At 48.9% G+C, this 16,466-nt stretch overlaps 1 protein-coding gene, 1 long non-coding RNA gene and 1 pseudogene across 4 annotated transcripts; 1 reads left to right on the top strand and 2 right to left on the bottom strand.

Moving 5' to 3' along the window:
- Nucleotides 1-2,681: 2,681 nt before the first annotated feature.
- On the bottom strand, nt 2,682-4,881 carry LOC120712279. Of its 3 annotated transcripts, XR_005690834.1 has the most exons (3): nt 4,108-4,881; nt 3,697-3,809; nt 2,682-3,014 (listed from the first exon to the last, which is right to left on the bottom strand). It is a non-coding gene; the product is annotated as an uncharacterized LOC120712279 (long non-coding RNA). The 3 variants fall into 3 exon arrangements; XR_005690833.1 differs by having other exon boundaries at nt 2,682-3,809; nt 4,108-4,879; XR_005690835.1 differs by lacking the exon at nt 2,682-3,014 and having other exon boundaries at nt 3,133-3,735; nt 4,108-4,879.
- Nucleotides 4,882-6,029: 1,148 nt separating this feature from the next.
- On the top strand, nt 6,030-8,916 carry LOC120712278 (mitochondrial import inner membrane translocase subunit TIM17-3-like). The gene is made up of 2 exons (XM_039998035.1): nt 6,030-6,708; nt 8,657-8,916. Exons 1-2 carry the CDS (start codon nt 6,152-6,154, stop codon nt 8,697-8,699), a joined length of 600 nt encoding a protein of 199 aa, XP_039853969.1. The 5' UTR covers nt 6,030-6,151; the 3' UTR covers nt 8,700-8,916.
- A 1,986-nt stretch (nt 8,917-10,902) lies between these two features.
- On the bottom strand, nt 10,903-15,776 carry LOC120713414 (annotated as a pseudogene).
- Nucleotides 15,777-16,466: the final 690 nt, after the last annotated feature.

Genomic DNA, 16,466 nt, shown 5'->3' with positions numbered 1-16,466 from the left:
AGCCAGACCCGGGGGCTGATCCCGTCACACCAACACCCAGGCACGACCAGCACTCGGGGGCTGCGCCCATCGAGGTGGAGGAGGGGTCGGACCGACCCTCGGGTATAGAGCAATCGCCGGCCGAAGGGAGTTCCCAGGTCATGGACATCGAGGACGACATGGCTTCAGAGCCAGAGGATTGGAGAATGCCATACCTTAACTGGCTTGTGCGTGACAAACTACCCTCGGATCCGACGGAAGCCGCCCCATTGCGCGAAGGGCCAAATCCTTTGTTCTCATCGAAGGGGATCTCTACAAGCGTAGCCCCTCCAAGGTGCTGCAAAGATGCATACCAATCGAGGAAGGGCAACAACTTCTGCAAGATGTACTTTCCGGGATATGTGGCCATCATGCCTCCTCCCGAACGTTGGTGGGGAGCGCTTACCGACAAGGGTTTTACTGGCCGACAGCACTGAGGGATGCCAGTACTACGCTCGGCAGATACACCTCGCCGATGAAGCATTACAGACCATACCCATCACATGGCCTTTCGCAGTCTGGGGACTCGATTTGGTTGGGCCGCTTCGGAGAGCGCCCGACAATTTCACCTACCTGTTGGTAGCGGTGGATAAATTCACCAAGTGGATAGAGGCCAAGCCTATCACTGACATCAAGTCGGACCAGGCCGTCTCTTTCTTCCTTGACATTGTCCATCGCTTCGGCGTCTCGAATTGCATCATCACTGACAATGGCACTCAGTTTACTGGGAAGAAATTTCTCCGTTTTTGTGACAATTACAACATTCGGGTGGACTGGGCTGCCGTAGCCCACCCTCGGACCAATGGGCAGGTCGAACGTGCTAATGGTATGATACTTCAAGGCCTCAAACCTCGGGTGTTCGACACCGGGGATAAGGTTGGAGGCGAATCCAGGCTCTACGACAAGTTGAACAAGTTAGGTGGCCGATGGGCAGCCGAGCTCCCATCAGTCATATGGAGTCTCCGAACATCGGTCAACCGATCAACGGGGTTTGAAAAGTAAGCGAACATCCAAGAACACACGAGCACACACACCATTTCGTTGAGGCCTGAGCTCCTTGCTCTCCCTCACCTGTTTGTAACCCCAACTAAAAACTTGAGTGGAAATACACGAGCAGCTCGACACTGGACGTAGGGTACATTGCCTGAACCAGTATAAATTCTTATGTATTTTCCATTGCCATCCAGATCAGACGCGCACCCTGTATAAATTTACTAGTTGGTAATAGAAACATTGTTTTTAAAGCATCGCCTAGGCGACGCCGTCGCCTACGCGTCCGAGCGGAAAAAAAAAATCAGGGCGTCGACCTCACTTATCCAGTCGTGAGTATGGCGTCCGCTTTAGATCGATAGGCGGACGCTTTAGAACGATAGGCGTCCGCCTTGGCATGGTAGGCGTCCGCGCGTCGCCAAGGCGCAGCAGGCGGACGCGATACTCGCCGGGAAATCACGGCGCGCGGGAAACTGCGGCCCGCGCGGGAAGAAGAGGATCCCGCGCGGAAGATCCCGCCTTCCGCCTGCTGCGCGGGAAGAAATAGAGAGGAAGGGATAAGAGCGCGAGTGGAAATGAAGGCAAAAAGAGAGCGGGAAAGGAGTCACCGCCACCTGACCTGGAACCAGAGCCGCCGCTCGCCGCCGGCTGTAGTTCCGCCCTTCCCTGCGCGGCGCTTCTCCCCGGCGGATTCCAGCACCCCACATCTCAATCTCGTCGTGCGCAGCTCGATTGACCAAGGCAGGGATTGAATCCCGGCAATTCCTGCCACGCCGGCACCGCGCAGCTCGATTGGAGGCTTCGACGCGAGGAACCAGCAGCTACTACTGCTCCGCCCCTGCATCCCAGGAGCAGCCTCCTTCCCGCCGGCCCCCAGCAGCAAACTCCTTCCCGCTGCCGCCGGCCCCCAGCAGCCTCCTTCCCGCCGGCCCCCAACAGCAACCTCCTTCCCGCCGGCCGCCTGCAAGCAGAGGTATGCCTCTCCCTCTCGCACTCTCTTGTATCCCCTTCCTCTGTCTAGACTGCTATATAAAAGTCTTGTGTGGCTGTGCCGCTGTGGCTGTATCTGTCCTGCGCCTGCACGTGGCTGGCTTGCATATAAAACAAAGCACATGTTGTCTGCTTGCTTAGTGGCCATGTTGTCTACTTGTGCTTTGGCTTTTGTATATACTTGCTTAGTGGCTTTAGTATATCCTAAAGTCTAGGCTAGGAAGTTTGTAAGGCGTCGCCTCACCTCACCTCGCGCCTTAACCGCCTAGGCGGCTGAGCGGTGGCCTGTCGCCTCGCCTCGCCTTATCGCTTTAAAAACCATGAATAGAAACACAGACAAGATGGAAACAACACTCGGCATAAGATTTGATGGAACCACCGGGAAGAGCGACGGCGAAGCAGAGGCCTCGTTTGAATTATTCTATGATCCTAGCACGCACGTTTCGTGAGAAAAGAATCCCGCCTGCATGGAGTGTTAAATGAAGTCTATTTGCAAAACTTTTTCAAGGATGGGTGTAACTTTTCACGACGAACCTAATAACAGTAACTAATCAATGATTGCCTACAGTGATGCTACAGTAGCTATCCTCTAATCACGCGGTATATATCTTTATTAGGTCATATACACTAAGTGTTAGACAGATAAATGTCATATACACTAATCAGTTCCAGTTTCAGAGATCTACACAAGGAAATATATATTGGCCTTGTTTGGTAAAATGTCACATCATTCTAGAGATTCTAGAACACACATTCCGAGAAGAAAATCTTACATGCATGGAGTACAAAATGAAGTCAACCTCTTCAGGGATGGGTGTAATTTTTCGCGACGAATCTAATAACGGTAATTAATTGATGATTGGCTACAGTGACGCTACAGTAACCATCCTCTAATCGCGCGGCCAAAGGTCTTATTAGATTCTTCATAGTTCCTAGCGCATGGGTTCTGGAGTTGATTTTGTAAACTGGCTTTGTTTGACATCCCTAATGAGTGGTCAAAGTGTGTTCTAGGATTCCTAGAACACAACCAAACAAGGCCATTGCACTCTGATCAGTTTTCAGAACTGAAACTGTAGCAAGTTCAGACTTGAAAGTGGAACATATATGCCTTCACTCAAGCTCAGACCATCAGTCAAGAGAAATATCCATTAATCAATATTCAAGCAAAAATTATCTGGCAAGAACATATACAAGAACATGTCTGACTTTGACTACCATTAATCAATAGCCATATACAACAACACATACACGCATGCTGCAGCTAGAAAGAAACTTTCAGAGAACTATCTGAAGGACATATGGCCTAGCAGGTTACCAATTTCCACTAACAACAAGGTGGTCTGTAGCATTTCAGAGTTTCAGTGGTGAACAATTCAAAGAATAATTACAGTACTAATCAGGTCACCATTTCAGAGTTTCAGATTTTTCAAAGTTTGAAGTTAGCAAAATTTTAACTGGTCTGTATTTCAGAAAAGGCACAGTTTCAAAGAGTTTCAGAAAAGGCACAGCTTGTAGCACAACTCAGATTTCTAGCAGCCCCTGGTGGGATCAGTTTTCTAGCAAAACTCATGACAATTGACAGATAATTTTATAGCAATGGTACATCGAGGACAAGCAAGTTACAAAGTATAGGAGAAGCAAACTGATAATAGAAATTAATCTATAGGTGCTGAGGACAAGCAAGCTCCAAGCAATTACCTGAAGCTCAGATCTATAGGTCCTCTCCACTGTCATCATCTGCTAGGCCATCAATACATTGTTTCAGTGGAGAGCCAAAAAAACATTGTAACTAAAGCAGCTAAGATCTTCATCTGCCCAAAAAAAATATATATAAAGCAGCTCAGATAACAAAAAAATACTGAATATGTGTGCCCTTTTGCATTTTTCAGTTTTGAATCAGTATATATGTGCCCTTTTGCATTTTTCAGATATGAAACCGTACATGTCTGCTCTATATAGCTAGCAATTTTCAGAGCAAACAGAGGAAAGAGCATACAGAGCAAACAGAGGATGACAAGTAAATTTTAGGATATCATTTAACAGGCTGATCATCTACTTCAGAGTCCTAGTTACAATTCATTTCCCACATACATGAGCAGAGAGACATACTCCCAAATTAGATTCAGAAATTGCACCAGCTGGACAAAAAGGCAAAAGATTGGACCAAAACTCCTGCTCAAGCTCGGCAATTGTTCCTTTCCCCTTTCCAAGAAGCTCTATCTGAAATCACAAACTGACATTTGAGAGAAATCACAATCTGAAATCACAAATCAAACTATAGAAACTCAAACATGTAGGAATAATAGACCTTTTGGCACAGAACAGCAAGAGCATGCACAAGTTTGCTACGAGATTACAAGATTAATTAACTGATGCGTTAATCAATTTGACAAAAAAGATCAAACCGGAATTGATTTTATGGTTGAACGGATAGAAATTTGGGCGCCGGTGAAGCTACTGCCGTTGGAGGTTAGGCCACCGGTCAGATCCACCCGGCACCACCTCCCTGGAGACCAGATCCGTCCGGCGCAGCGCGTTGCCACCCGTCGGGGGTTCCGACTTCTGCAGCTCGACGCGGCAGCTCGACGCGGCGGTGGGCGGCGGCAAGTCGATTTGGTGGGGATGGGCGCGCGGGTGGGGAGCACCGGATCCACGGGAGAGACAGCGCGTCGGGCGCGGTGCTTCAACGGGGAGGGCCGGCTGTCTCTTGCTCTTGGAGATGGCGCCGATGCCGTCGCGTCCCGTGACGACGGCGCGCTCGTCTCGCTGAGCGAGTAGGCTGGTTTCTGCAAAATGGCCAGCGGACAGGCGGCGACTCAGGCCCTGTTTCTTTTGCATCACTAGATTCAAAATTTTTACAAAAAAATCTTGCATGCATGGCATATTAAATAAATTCTATTTGCAAAATTTTTTTTACAGATGAGTACAATTTAGTGTGATGAATCTAATGGATTTAATTAAACTAGGATTTGCTACAGTGTCTCTACAGTAACTATCCACTAATCGTGAATTAATATACCTCGTTAGAATCATCTTGCAAAGTAGCTCTAAAATTGTGCAATTACTTTTATAATTAAACTTTATTTAATACTTCTAAATGGTAAAATTTCATGATCTACAATTTTGGATCTAGAGAACCAATCAGGCCTGAGAACAATCCCAGTCTTCGTCAGGCTCCGAGTCGTCACCGGATTTGGAGGATCCACGGTTGTGGTCGTCGCTAGGGTGAAAATAAAATTGATAATTCTCATTTATTGGAGCATATTTTCTATGTGTTTTCATAGTTTTTTTAAGATCACAACTTATATTTAAAAAAATTGGTTGAAAAAGTTATTTAAATAAAATTGCAAAAACAATTGAGAGATACTAAGTTATACACATAAGTAATTCCAAAACTAGTTAGATAAGTTGTACATAAAAAAATTGATGGATAAACTATATAAAATAGTTTGAATTCTTTAAAGAAAAGTTCTTCAAATAGGTTGTAAATAAGATGAGGGATAAGTTATACATGTAAGTTGTTACTGGAAAAGTTGTTTGCATAAGTTGTATAGAAAGAAAGTTTGATGAATATATCATATAGACGAATTGTTTTAAAAAATATTTGAAAAGTTATATAGAAAAATGTATATAAAAGTTATGCAGACAGGTTGTAAAGAATAGTTTGATTGAAAAGTTATGTGGACAAGTTGTTCGATAATTTTGTTAAAAAATTTATACATAAACTTTATACTCAAAATCATAAAAAAATTGTTGCAAAATTTAGAGTGAAAGTTTGTTCAAAAAATATGTAGTTGTTTGAAAAAATATTGAAAAACCATGCGTGAAGTTGTAGCAAAAGTTGTATCAAAAGTTATTAAAAGTGTTGTATCAAAATTTGTTTGTAGCAAAAGTTATCCCAAAAGTAATTGAAAATATTGTTTCAAAAGTTATTGAAAAAGTTGTAAAAATGTTTTAATATAACTTTCCACAAAAAGAAGCTTGTAGAGAATAAAAATTACAAAATTGAGGGAGAGGAAGCAGAAGGAGAACTCTTCCTCAAATTCGGTTTGAACGACAAGTCCAATTCAGCCGATTCGATCTTGCAAGTGGCAACTCGATTCCTTCCAAACAGGCTAGCCGCCGCCGGCCGCCGGAGAGCAGCTAGTGATCGATGGGCCGGGCAACGCCGACGTACGATACGTACCCGGATCCAGTCTACCGAGTCGTCGACTTCGTCGGCGAGTTCTTCCTGGGGGGACTGGCGCTCGGCTCGGCCTTCCACTTCGTCAGGGGCCTGCGCGGCTTGCCCGGGCCCAGCGGCGCCCGCCTCGCCGGCGCCGTCGACGCCGTCCGCGCGAACGCGCCCCGCGTCGCCGGGAAGTTCGGCGCCTACTGCGCCTTCTTCTCCGCCGTCGACAACGCGGCTACCCTCGCCCGCGGGAGCGAGGACACGTGGAACTCCGCCGCCGCTGGCGCCGCTACATGGGGCCTCCACGGCATGCGCCGGCGCGGCGCCCGCGCCGCCGCGCGTTGCGGGATCCTCGGTGCCACGGGAATCCTCGGCATCGATTTAGCCCTGACGGCTTTGGACAGGCTCTCCTACTCCGCCCAAAATCAGATCGACCGCGGCCAGGAAGCAGCGCTCGTTGTCCATCGCCCCAAGTCAGATGGCCGATGGTCCCCGCCATGGTGGCTGAGGATGTCTCCACGGACGGAGTACAAGGGCAGGTGCGGCTGTTTTCCCTGTAGATTTTGCTTCTGTGAAACAATCTTACATTTTTATAGGTTTGATTAGTTTTAGTTGAATGTTGTGTTGTGTTTGATCGTCGGTTCATCTTTGGTGTTGTTGGATCAGTGCTTTTACAATAGCCGCTGCATGCAGTGCTGCACTATGCTTCTTCCCTGGGATTCAGCAATCCAAAATTCCAAATCACAGTCTAACCATGCGATGTGCGTCGATTTCATTGATCCCAGTGAACAGATTAGGCTAAATTATGGTGTGAATTAGAAAGTTTGTGTCGTGCTCATACGCTTCACACTCACCGTATTATGCTACGCATTTTATGGGAGTGATTTTTACTGCAATCCTCCAATACCACCTCATCCACTACTAACGAATATGCAATGTGCTGCATGTGCCACCCATCGTTCCTAGGGTTGGTTGATATGTGTTGTTTCTGTATCACAAATTAACAGTAAGTTTTTCATCCTATGCTTCATGGCGCATGTATTCTTGAGCTACTGCCTGGTTGGTTTGCACGACTGTAATAACACGGTTTTGGGATCTATGGATCGTCTGGTACTGCACGATGAGTATACCAATTTGAATGATATGCTCCTGCCTCAAACTCTTAGTTTTCGTGAGACAAATTGGCTGGGATTTTAGCTTTTCTGTTTTCATAAGGAACTCTAATATGGAAGCTTCAGATTGCAAAACAATGAAGATGCTTAAAATCTTAATATCATATCCCTGGAATTTAGCGTAAAGGATTACAATACATAATTTACCGGGCAGCCTCTCAAGTCTCAACTACAATGGATTAGCATGCATCTAAAACAATTGAAACTTGTTATGGTCACTTACTCGTATTTGTGAGCCAAAACGACGTTGGGATCTTTATTTCAGTATTTATTGGAGAACAAAAAATACTAAGAAAGTGTAAAAAAGAGGTGAAGGATACAAGCGAATATAGTACAAGCATAAAAGCGTACATGTTTATCTTGATCAGGGTAATATTAAGCCTACAATGCATCTGCTGTGCAGGAGCTCCAGCCAGCACCATATTCTGTCTTAGGTTTACTTATTGGCTAGCCGAGGTCATTTGTTAAATCTAGTGTGTACAGGGAGTCTGCAATTCCATTTTTTTGTGAAAAAGGGGCGTGCGTGTAGGGTTTGTCAGATGGAGGGGTTTTTCTTGCCCCTCCTTTTTCATATTTTTTATTATTTTCTACGCGTAGCTTTATTTCATTATTCGAGAAAAAAATATTAAACATGTCATGTCATGTTAATGTCTATTGTTTATTAATATAAGCCTACCCCTACAAAAGCCTGCAGCAAGATACATTAACTCTAGAGCTATTTCAGAAATACTAGTTTTTAATTTTTTTAATTATTTTTTATTGTTTGGAATCAGTACCTAACTTAGTGTCCTTTGGAGTTTAGTAGGGGACTGGTCAATTTGCTTCAAGGCTGTCCGCACTGATTTCAACTACTAACTAATTTGAGAGTTCGTAGTGTTAATTAGATGCAACTAGTGGTCAGATTACATTTATCGATTTAGTGCATTGGTGGTTGCGTCTGCTGTGAACTGTCTAGGTGCAATTTGGCACGAACTATCTGGTTGTCGTGTCTTCGATATGCTTGGATGCGAGAAAGATTTTCATCAATCAACGTCAGGTTATTTGACCACTAATGAACACATTCCAGATATATAGTGCTGCCGTTCGTATGGACACGGGTCAAGTTTCCAGTACCCTATCTCCAACGATTTTCTATTTTTAGCTAGAATTGTATCTGGACTCTTGAGGTTTACTTGTACCTCTGGTTTTCTGTACCCATCGCTAATGATTTTGTACTTTTAGAATTGTGTGTCTGTACTCTTGACTCTTGAGGTTCTGCTCGGATTTTTATTGCTGCGGTAATATCTTTCAAGCTTATCAATTGTATTATTTTCAGATCACCATGGGACACCAGAACTTTTGGTATGGAACAGAAGTAGAGGTTTCAATTGACTCCTAGGGATGGCTGAACAAGGTTTTTTTTCTTTGGGATGAGATGGACAATAATGGCAATAAGCATATGCATGAATCTGGTTGATTTCTTTACCAACAAGTTTGAGGTCTAACGATAAGCTACGCGAAAGGTGTAAACTATGAAGCATCTGGTTCTGTTCTTTTTTTTATCCTTGATATAAATATACTACCTCTAATTCTTTATGTATGACGTTAGTCAAGCTAAAATTACCTTAACCAACATCATCATAGATAATTAAAAAAACTGGAAGGAGTATATTCTGCACAGGATAGTAGTGGAATAAAACCCTTCATTCAGCTCAACTTCAAAGAATATGATGCATCACAATCAGGCTCAAGTCTGTGCTTATTGAGTAACCAACATACGAAGTTTCTCCAATAATATGGCTGCTCTTGTGCAGATCACAAAGCACTTACAGCATGCCATGACGTCAGAACTCATAACCGTGTTCTTATTTCAAGACAATACTAGACACCATCAAAATGAAATCCATGTGAGGTTGGCAACCGACAGCAAGCATTCTCAGACTACTAATTTAGATTCAGCATGATCAAGCATGTCACAAATCATTAAGATCTTGATACTACTACAGTAAAAGTTTTGCACTCTCAACTTATGTAAGATCTCAACTGCAAGCAGCAGATGCCTACAATGGATAAAATGTATTGATACAGATGCATCCTCTGTCAGTATAGTTCAGTAAACTTTTAGGCACAAGCTAGTAATTTCACCATAATGGGCATGCAAATCTCTTGCAGCTGATTTAATGTATAAAAGGCCATGAATGCATAATACATGATGATGCAGAGTCAACTGCATCAACGATTCAGAGGGGGGTAATTCAGATCTCGCAGAAATTTCTTCGGTATGACTCAAAACCGGACTAGGCTTAACGCTAGATTACAACGATGGGAAGACGAGAAAAATAATCGAAAGCAACAACAAAAAATTCGAGACAAGAAGAATATGATGTATTATTGCCAGCATGACAGCTGCCTAATCCTGCGGATATCTGAGCACAATGGCCAGCTTCTCCGGCCGGCGTGCTCGAGCTGCGCTCCGTGCCGCCGAACACCACGCGCCGGGACGCGCTCACCCGCGGGCTCTCCGCCGCCACCGCTGGGCGCGATGGCCGTGTTCTTGCCGGAGGTTGAGGACACCGAGGAGATGGGATGAGTCTTCCCTGACACGTGGGCCCATGTATTACGGGGCCCACACGTCATTGGCAGCGAGTCCAGTACGAGGAGACGCGGGTCAGGAGCGGGGGCGCGCGCTGGCTGCTTCAGATTCCGTGGGCTCGACTCGAGCGACTGCGAAGCACCAGGGCGCCGAAAGCTGACCCCGCCGCCACCCCAACGCGGATTTTGTACCGCCGGGCGGGACGTACCACCCTCGACGGACGGCACGGAACGAGCGACATCTGCGTTGAGATTCGTTTACCGTTCGGACGATTAAGCAACGTGGATAAGATAATCAGATCAATTTGCCAGCGTGGGCAGCGTGCTTCCACGAAACGGTCAACAAGCCACTGGCAAAACCCATTCCCGATTCACACGTCTCCAGTTCACCGGGGTTGGCTTCCAATGGAAGCATCCTAGGACATATACGCAAGAACCAGATCAGGAGATGAGTTCATCGCTCTCATCCGCCATGGATCCAATTCAGGTCATGTTTGTTTCCGCGTACGCGATGCGTTTCAGCCAAAAACACAGAATAAGCCCGCCAAACGGCCGGCGTTGGACGTGCGTTTGAGAACCGCAAGTCGCAGAATAAGCGCTAGTTTCAACGTGCGGCCGCAGAATCGCGAAAAGCGAGCTTGGAGCCGCGTTCTGCTTATAAGCAGCGCGCTTACGCTGGCCACGCTCCCAAACAGGGCCTCAGAGTAGCCTAGCTCACACCACTTCGTGCGTGAGCCGCGTTTTGGCGACGCGCTGGGTCGGGGTTGCTAGTGCGACCCCCAACAGCCCTCGAATGAACCGGGGTACGAACATCAATTCCATGGTGGACCGGGGATAAATCTCCGCCCGCAGCCTAATCCAAGGAAATGAGTTTCATAGTTGCAAGCCAAATCAAACAGAATAATCCATCCACCAGAAGTAAAGTCTACAGATCGACATGTCTAAAACGACCCAGGGAAATGCAAGGCAAGTAGGCAACGCAAACAAGGACCAACAGAATCAAGGACGAATTTCCCTAAGGAGCAAACTTCTCACATTTTTGTACAAGCAACCATGTACTTATGTACATGAACCAGAAAGCTGCCATTTAGCCTAATCATGTCTACCGATCAATTTCAATTGATTGAACCCTTTGTCCTGCCAACAATTTTTGCGCCCAACTACCAAAAGAATCAACAAACTCAACTGGGCACTGACCCTACAGTTCTGTCAAGCCTTGCAGCATTGTCTCAACATCGGCAGCATCCTCGAGGTAGTACTCTGCCAGGCATGGCCTGTTACCCACGGTGCATGCAAAAATCTCAGCTGCATCCAGGAACAATGGGTTGCTCCTTGGGCTGGAGACAGCCTCGAACATATCTCTGTCGAATTCATCATCACCAATGCATAAGATGAAATCTGGCGTGATTCCATCAGCCATGATATTTTCAATGAGGCCCTGGACCGCGGCTCCTTTGCTCAGCACCTTCAGAGAAATACAACCACTCACAAAATTTAGAGGAGTCGAAGTGGTAATGTAAATGAACATTGCTCGTGAGAAAAACTTAGCCACATCAGTAGTACAGATGACTTGGTAGCACTAGACAATAGTTCACAGAGGTAATATATCTATGCAGCCATACAGGCATGGCCACTAGTGAAACCTGGAAGTTTCTATCAAGTATCAACCAATACATATTAAATGTTAAACGATGTGCTAAGTACATATGGCAGCTGAATATGAGAGGATAAATCTTTTTAAATTCAGTCCGATCCGATTCCATTGGTTCTGAAAGATGCACTTGATTGATCAGAACCAACAGCTATAGGTGGAATTCAGACTTGTTTTTTTTTTCATTTTGGCTTGTGCATACAAAAGTGAAATAACCACTCACAGAAAGGACACAAACCAAAATAGAATTTGACCCCTTTCCTGTAGCAGGAGAAAGACTATAAAAAACTAGCACATGACATTACTAGATGTTTCCATACCTGAGGTACAACTTCAACCGCCCGGTAACCGCTTTTCACATACACTGCTTCGTCTTCAAGCATATTCTGCAGGTGGTCCTGGAGTGCTTTGGCCTGACATAATCCAAATTCTGGATCCACTTCCTCGTACCGCCAGATTACTGCTTTTGCTTGAAACTCAATATAAGAACCATCAGTTGCATTCGTGTAGTGCTTCATTACATCCCCAACAAGGCGTTTGCTGTGAAAGGGCACCATCGAGTTGGCTAACTTCCATAGGGAATTCCTCCTGCGCCTGATCAACAAAACAGAGAATTACTTCAAGATCTGCTAACAATCACATGCAAGAATTCAATAAGTAAAGTACAGTACGGAAAATCTATGAAAGTGGCATCATAAAGGAGGCACTGGAACTAGAAAAGTGGGAAGAACTATACTACCTTACCGAGCCATGCCAATCAACACCAGGTTTTTTATATACTAAAAAAGAAAGCAACTCCCCTCTGTGTATAATTATTTCTTGTCAAGTCGTTGTACATGTAACCTCTTGTGACAGAAGAAAACTGGTGTAGCTATCAGATACCATCGGTAACACAGTTCAAGCAACAGCTAGTAAAATAGAACAGGATAGATTGGCCTGTTGTAGAACACGGCAATGCAACTTTGCTACAAGCCATTTTTATTCGTTTGAATAATGACATGTATCAAAACATCAAACACTAAGAAAGACCTATGCCACCTTATCCAATTGTCACCTACCAAATGCACAGAACAATACAGCAAGTCGAACTACAGACATACCCAAACTGTTAAGGAGAACAGGGGAAAGGAACAGTGTTTACCTTGTGCAGTAGCCAAACTGTGCAGATATACCTAGGGGTGGTAAAGGGCCCAACATTTTGAACTAAAAAATGTAAGGATCGGGCCCTAAAAGGACCGGGCTCTAAACATATGTATTTTTGAACTAAAAAATTTTAAGGGCTTTATTGGGCTGTGAAGAAGTCATTAGGGCCATGGCCCATTACCACCCCTAGATATACCCAGCTTTTCACATGCCTCAAACCATATAGCAAGGTCACAACTCCGTCGCCCGCTGACCACAAAGACGGTATTCTTTGGATCTGAGCACAATTGGTTCAGGGTGTGAATCAGTTCCTGACTAGGAGCCCCGGGCCTGGTGTTCACTTCCTGTTGCATCAATGTGCCTTCATAGTCCAGTAATATGAGCCTCCTGCTGGCCCGCTGGTAGGATGGACTGATGTGCACTGGTAGCAGCTTCTTGCAGTTTGGACGGGGTATGACCACTCGGAAGTTCATGTGGAGCCCAACGCTCAAGATATTCATGGAGGCGTGGCCCATGGTAGCCCTTCGCAGGTCCTGGTCCAGCGACCACGCCCAGTATGTGGTATCGTGGGATTCCACATACTTAAAGCGCTTCTCTTGATGCATCCGGCGAGTACTGCCACTCAACATCAGCGCTGAGCTTATGGCCTCTGCAACACCATCCACAGTCCACTGCTTCACAAGAATAGCACCAAACAAGGATGGCAAGCACCCGACGAACTCAGACATGACGATGGCGCTCTCCCTTGGCGCGTCAGGCAAGCCAATGGCCAATGGACCCTCCTCCCGGCACAAGGTGTAGATGAATGGAATCCTGCTCGGTCCGTCGCGCCCGGCGGTGATGATGCAGATGCCCGCCGAAGTGAAGTAGGCCACCATCTCGTACACCGACAGGGGGCCATCGATGATCACTATTGGACTGTACCCTGGCTCGCCGAAGCGGGCATTGATCCGGTCCCGTATCTCCAGCACCTCCGCGCGGACTGCGTCCATCTCGCGCCCAGGGATCCGCCGCGGGTCGTTGATCTGCACGAGCACCGCCTGCCCACGCAGCTCGGTCCGCGACTCCAGCAGCTTTTCCATGGCCAAGAGGCTGACGCCGGACCCCATGAACAAATCAGCGCCACCCCAGGCGAGCAACAGCTGACGGCCCCCATACTTGGTGGTGATATCTTGGGCCGTCGCGGCTGCCTCCGGCGACGCCAAGACCTCGCGGAGGTGGCCCATGTCAATGCCGATCGAGAGAATCTTCACAAGAACCGCACGGCCGAAGTAATCGATGGTGGTGCAGCCGCCGTAGCACTGGTTGGCGATGCCGAGGAGACTTGAGCAGGAGGAGAGGAAGTGGCGGGCGTAGTTGTAGGTGTGGAAGCCCACGAGGTCGGCGTTGAGGAGGGCGCGGAGCAGGTCCTCGCGGACGGGGATAGCGCCGAAGACCTCCAAGGCGGGGAAGGGCGAGTGGAGGAAGAAGCCGATGCGGGCCCGTGGCGACCTGTGGCGGAGGATGGTGGGGAGCGGCCACAGCTGGTAACCGTGGATGAACAAGAGGTCCTCGTCGGTGTTGAGGAGGTCGAACACGCGATCGGCGAACTGCGAGTTGGCGTCGAGGTACGCGCCGTAGAGCTCCTCGTTGAAGCGCAGGCCGCCGCCAGAGGAGGGCGCGACGGGGAGGAGGTAGTGGAGCATCGGCCACAGGTACTCGTCGCAGAAGCCGCCCGAGTCCCTGCCAAGGGCGGCGGTGAGGAACACGGGCTGCAGGAGAATCGCGCCAGGAGATCGGCCGCGAGTTCCTCCGAGTGGGGGATCGACGCGGCGGCGGAGGGGAGCGCGCCGACGAAGACGACGGGGCTGGGGAGGCCGCAGGAGAGGTGCAGAGCGATGGCGCCGGCGTCGAGGGAGAAATCGAACCCGTGGGCTGCCTCGGGGTTGGGCTCCGCGCGGAGGGGGAGGTAGTGGGTGACCACGATGCGGCGGGGCGCCGCCGCTGCCTCCTCTGGGGTAGCCGATCCATCGCTATCCTCATCCAACACCTCCTGTGCGAGACGAGAGAAAAAAAAAATCACACAAAATCTCAGATCACAGGAATAAACAAAACAAAAAGCGCACAACCGAACCCACCAACCACAACCGGACGACGGCGCTCCGCAAGCGGACAAAACACACTGCGCAAACGAACTAACCTGCGCATGACCATGAACATCCCCTCCGATGGTGGTGCTGCCGTCGCGGCGGTGCAGGTTGCCCAGCCCGCCGTGCTCAGCGCTGCGTCGGCCGTCCTGAGCAGGCGGCAGAAACCCCTCGCTCCGACTCGGGGCATGCTGCTGGTGCGAGTGGAAGAGGACCCTGCCCTTTTCGTAGATGTCCCTTATCGTGGTGCCCTTGAAGAGCTCCGTAAACTTCCGGCCGTGGTCCTTGAGTCTGATAAGTCTGCAAAATTAGCCCCAAAATTACTGTTAATGTAGCAATGCTCGTTCAGGATCAGGAACACAAGTGCAGAGGTTTGGATCCGACACCACAACGAACACGCGATCGGCAGCATCCTAATTCGGAACCAGCAAGCGATCGACAGAAATACTGGGTCCGCTACCGCTACTAGCAAGCGATCGGCAGAACGACGAGACGAGGTGCAGTGGCGGAGGAAGACGACGATGGAGGGGACGACGATGGAGGGGGCGTGTACCGCTAGCGCGCGCGCAGAGCGCGTCCGCGTCAAACGTACGAGAGCAATCAGGAGACGAACGAGAGACGCGGCTCGTCGGCCGCCAAAGCGCATGGCGTCGAGGCGCAGGCGCGCTCGTCGCCGCAGTGCCATCCGGCCGGTGAGCCGCTCTCGTTGGCCTCCTGAATACCGCGCTCCGCGAGATCACTACCGGCTCGTCTCGCCACCTCACCCTCCCTCTTCTGAAGTTTGTATTGCTCGACCACCACCTCACGTCTCCGAGCAGCAGTACCACGACAGACGACACGAATCGAGACCGAACGAGAGAGAGATCGGGGGCGGGGACCGGGTAGAGGCGGATTAGCTAGTACTCAGTACTCAGTACTCACCCACGAAGCGAAGGCAACGCCATGGCGGCGACCAGGAAGGAAGCACCGCGAGATCAATGGCGATTGGAGAGGGAGGAAGAAGCAAGCGGTTGAGGAGGGGATCGGAGGAGGAAGGCGGTGGTGGTGGGCTGGGTGTGATTGGGAAGGCAGCCGGGACGAAATGTTGGCCCCCCTCGTCTATATATACCAGCCGCGGCCGGTGGGGATTTTGAATTTGCAGGCCGCAGCAGCACACCGGCCGCGGCCAGCTGGATCAACTTGAGCAGCAAGAAGCCGGTCAGAAGCGGCTCATTATGCCATGCGCATGCACTTGAACTGCGCGCGGAGGGCCGCCTGCTCTATTCCATCTAGCTAGGCCGCGCGCGCGGCGGGGCAGTGCATGCGCCACCCCGATCCAAGACCCGGCGGCGCAATCTCGCCTCGCCGCCGCGCGAGGATCCCACGTCCCGCCCGGGGCAAGGCCGCAAGGACCGTGGTACCAGGAGTAGCGAGCGCGCTCGCTGCCTGCTAGATCCCGCACGTACGCATCCAGACGAACTAGCTAGCCTGCAAGAGCCCTGGGCTGTCGCCGCCGCGCCGCGCGCGCGCAGGAACGAACACCATGGAGTACGTTCGAGCGGCCGGCTGCCGCCGGTCGACGCGCGTGCGCGGTGCATGTAGCTCGATCGGCTGTGTACCGACCGCCGGCCGGTGCTGGATCGAGTTCCCTCTCC

The sequence above is a fragment of the Panicum virgatum genome, chromosome 6K, assembly GCF_016808335.1.
Source record: "Panicum virgatum strain AP13 chromosome 6K, P.virgatum_v5, whole genome shotgun sequence".
NCBI lineage: Eukaryota > Viridiplantae > Streptophyta > Magnoliopsida > Poales > Poaceae > Panicum > Panicum virgatum.
Note: the sequence above shows the minus strand (reverse complement) of the source record. Positions and strands in the feature narration are given on the sequence as shown.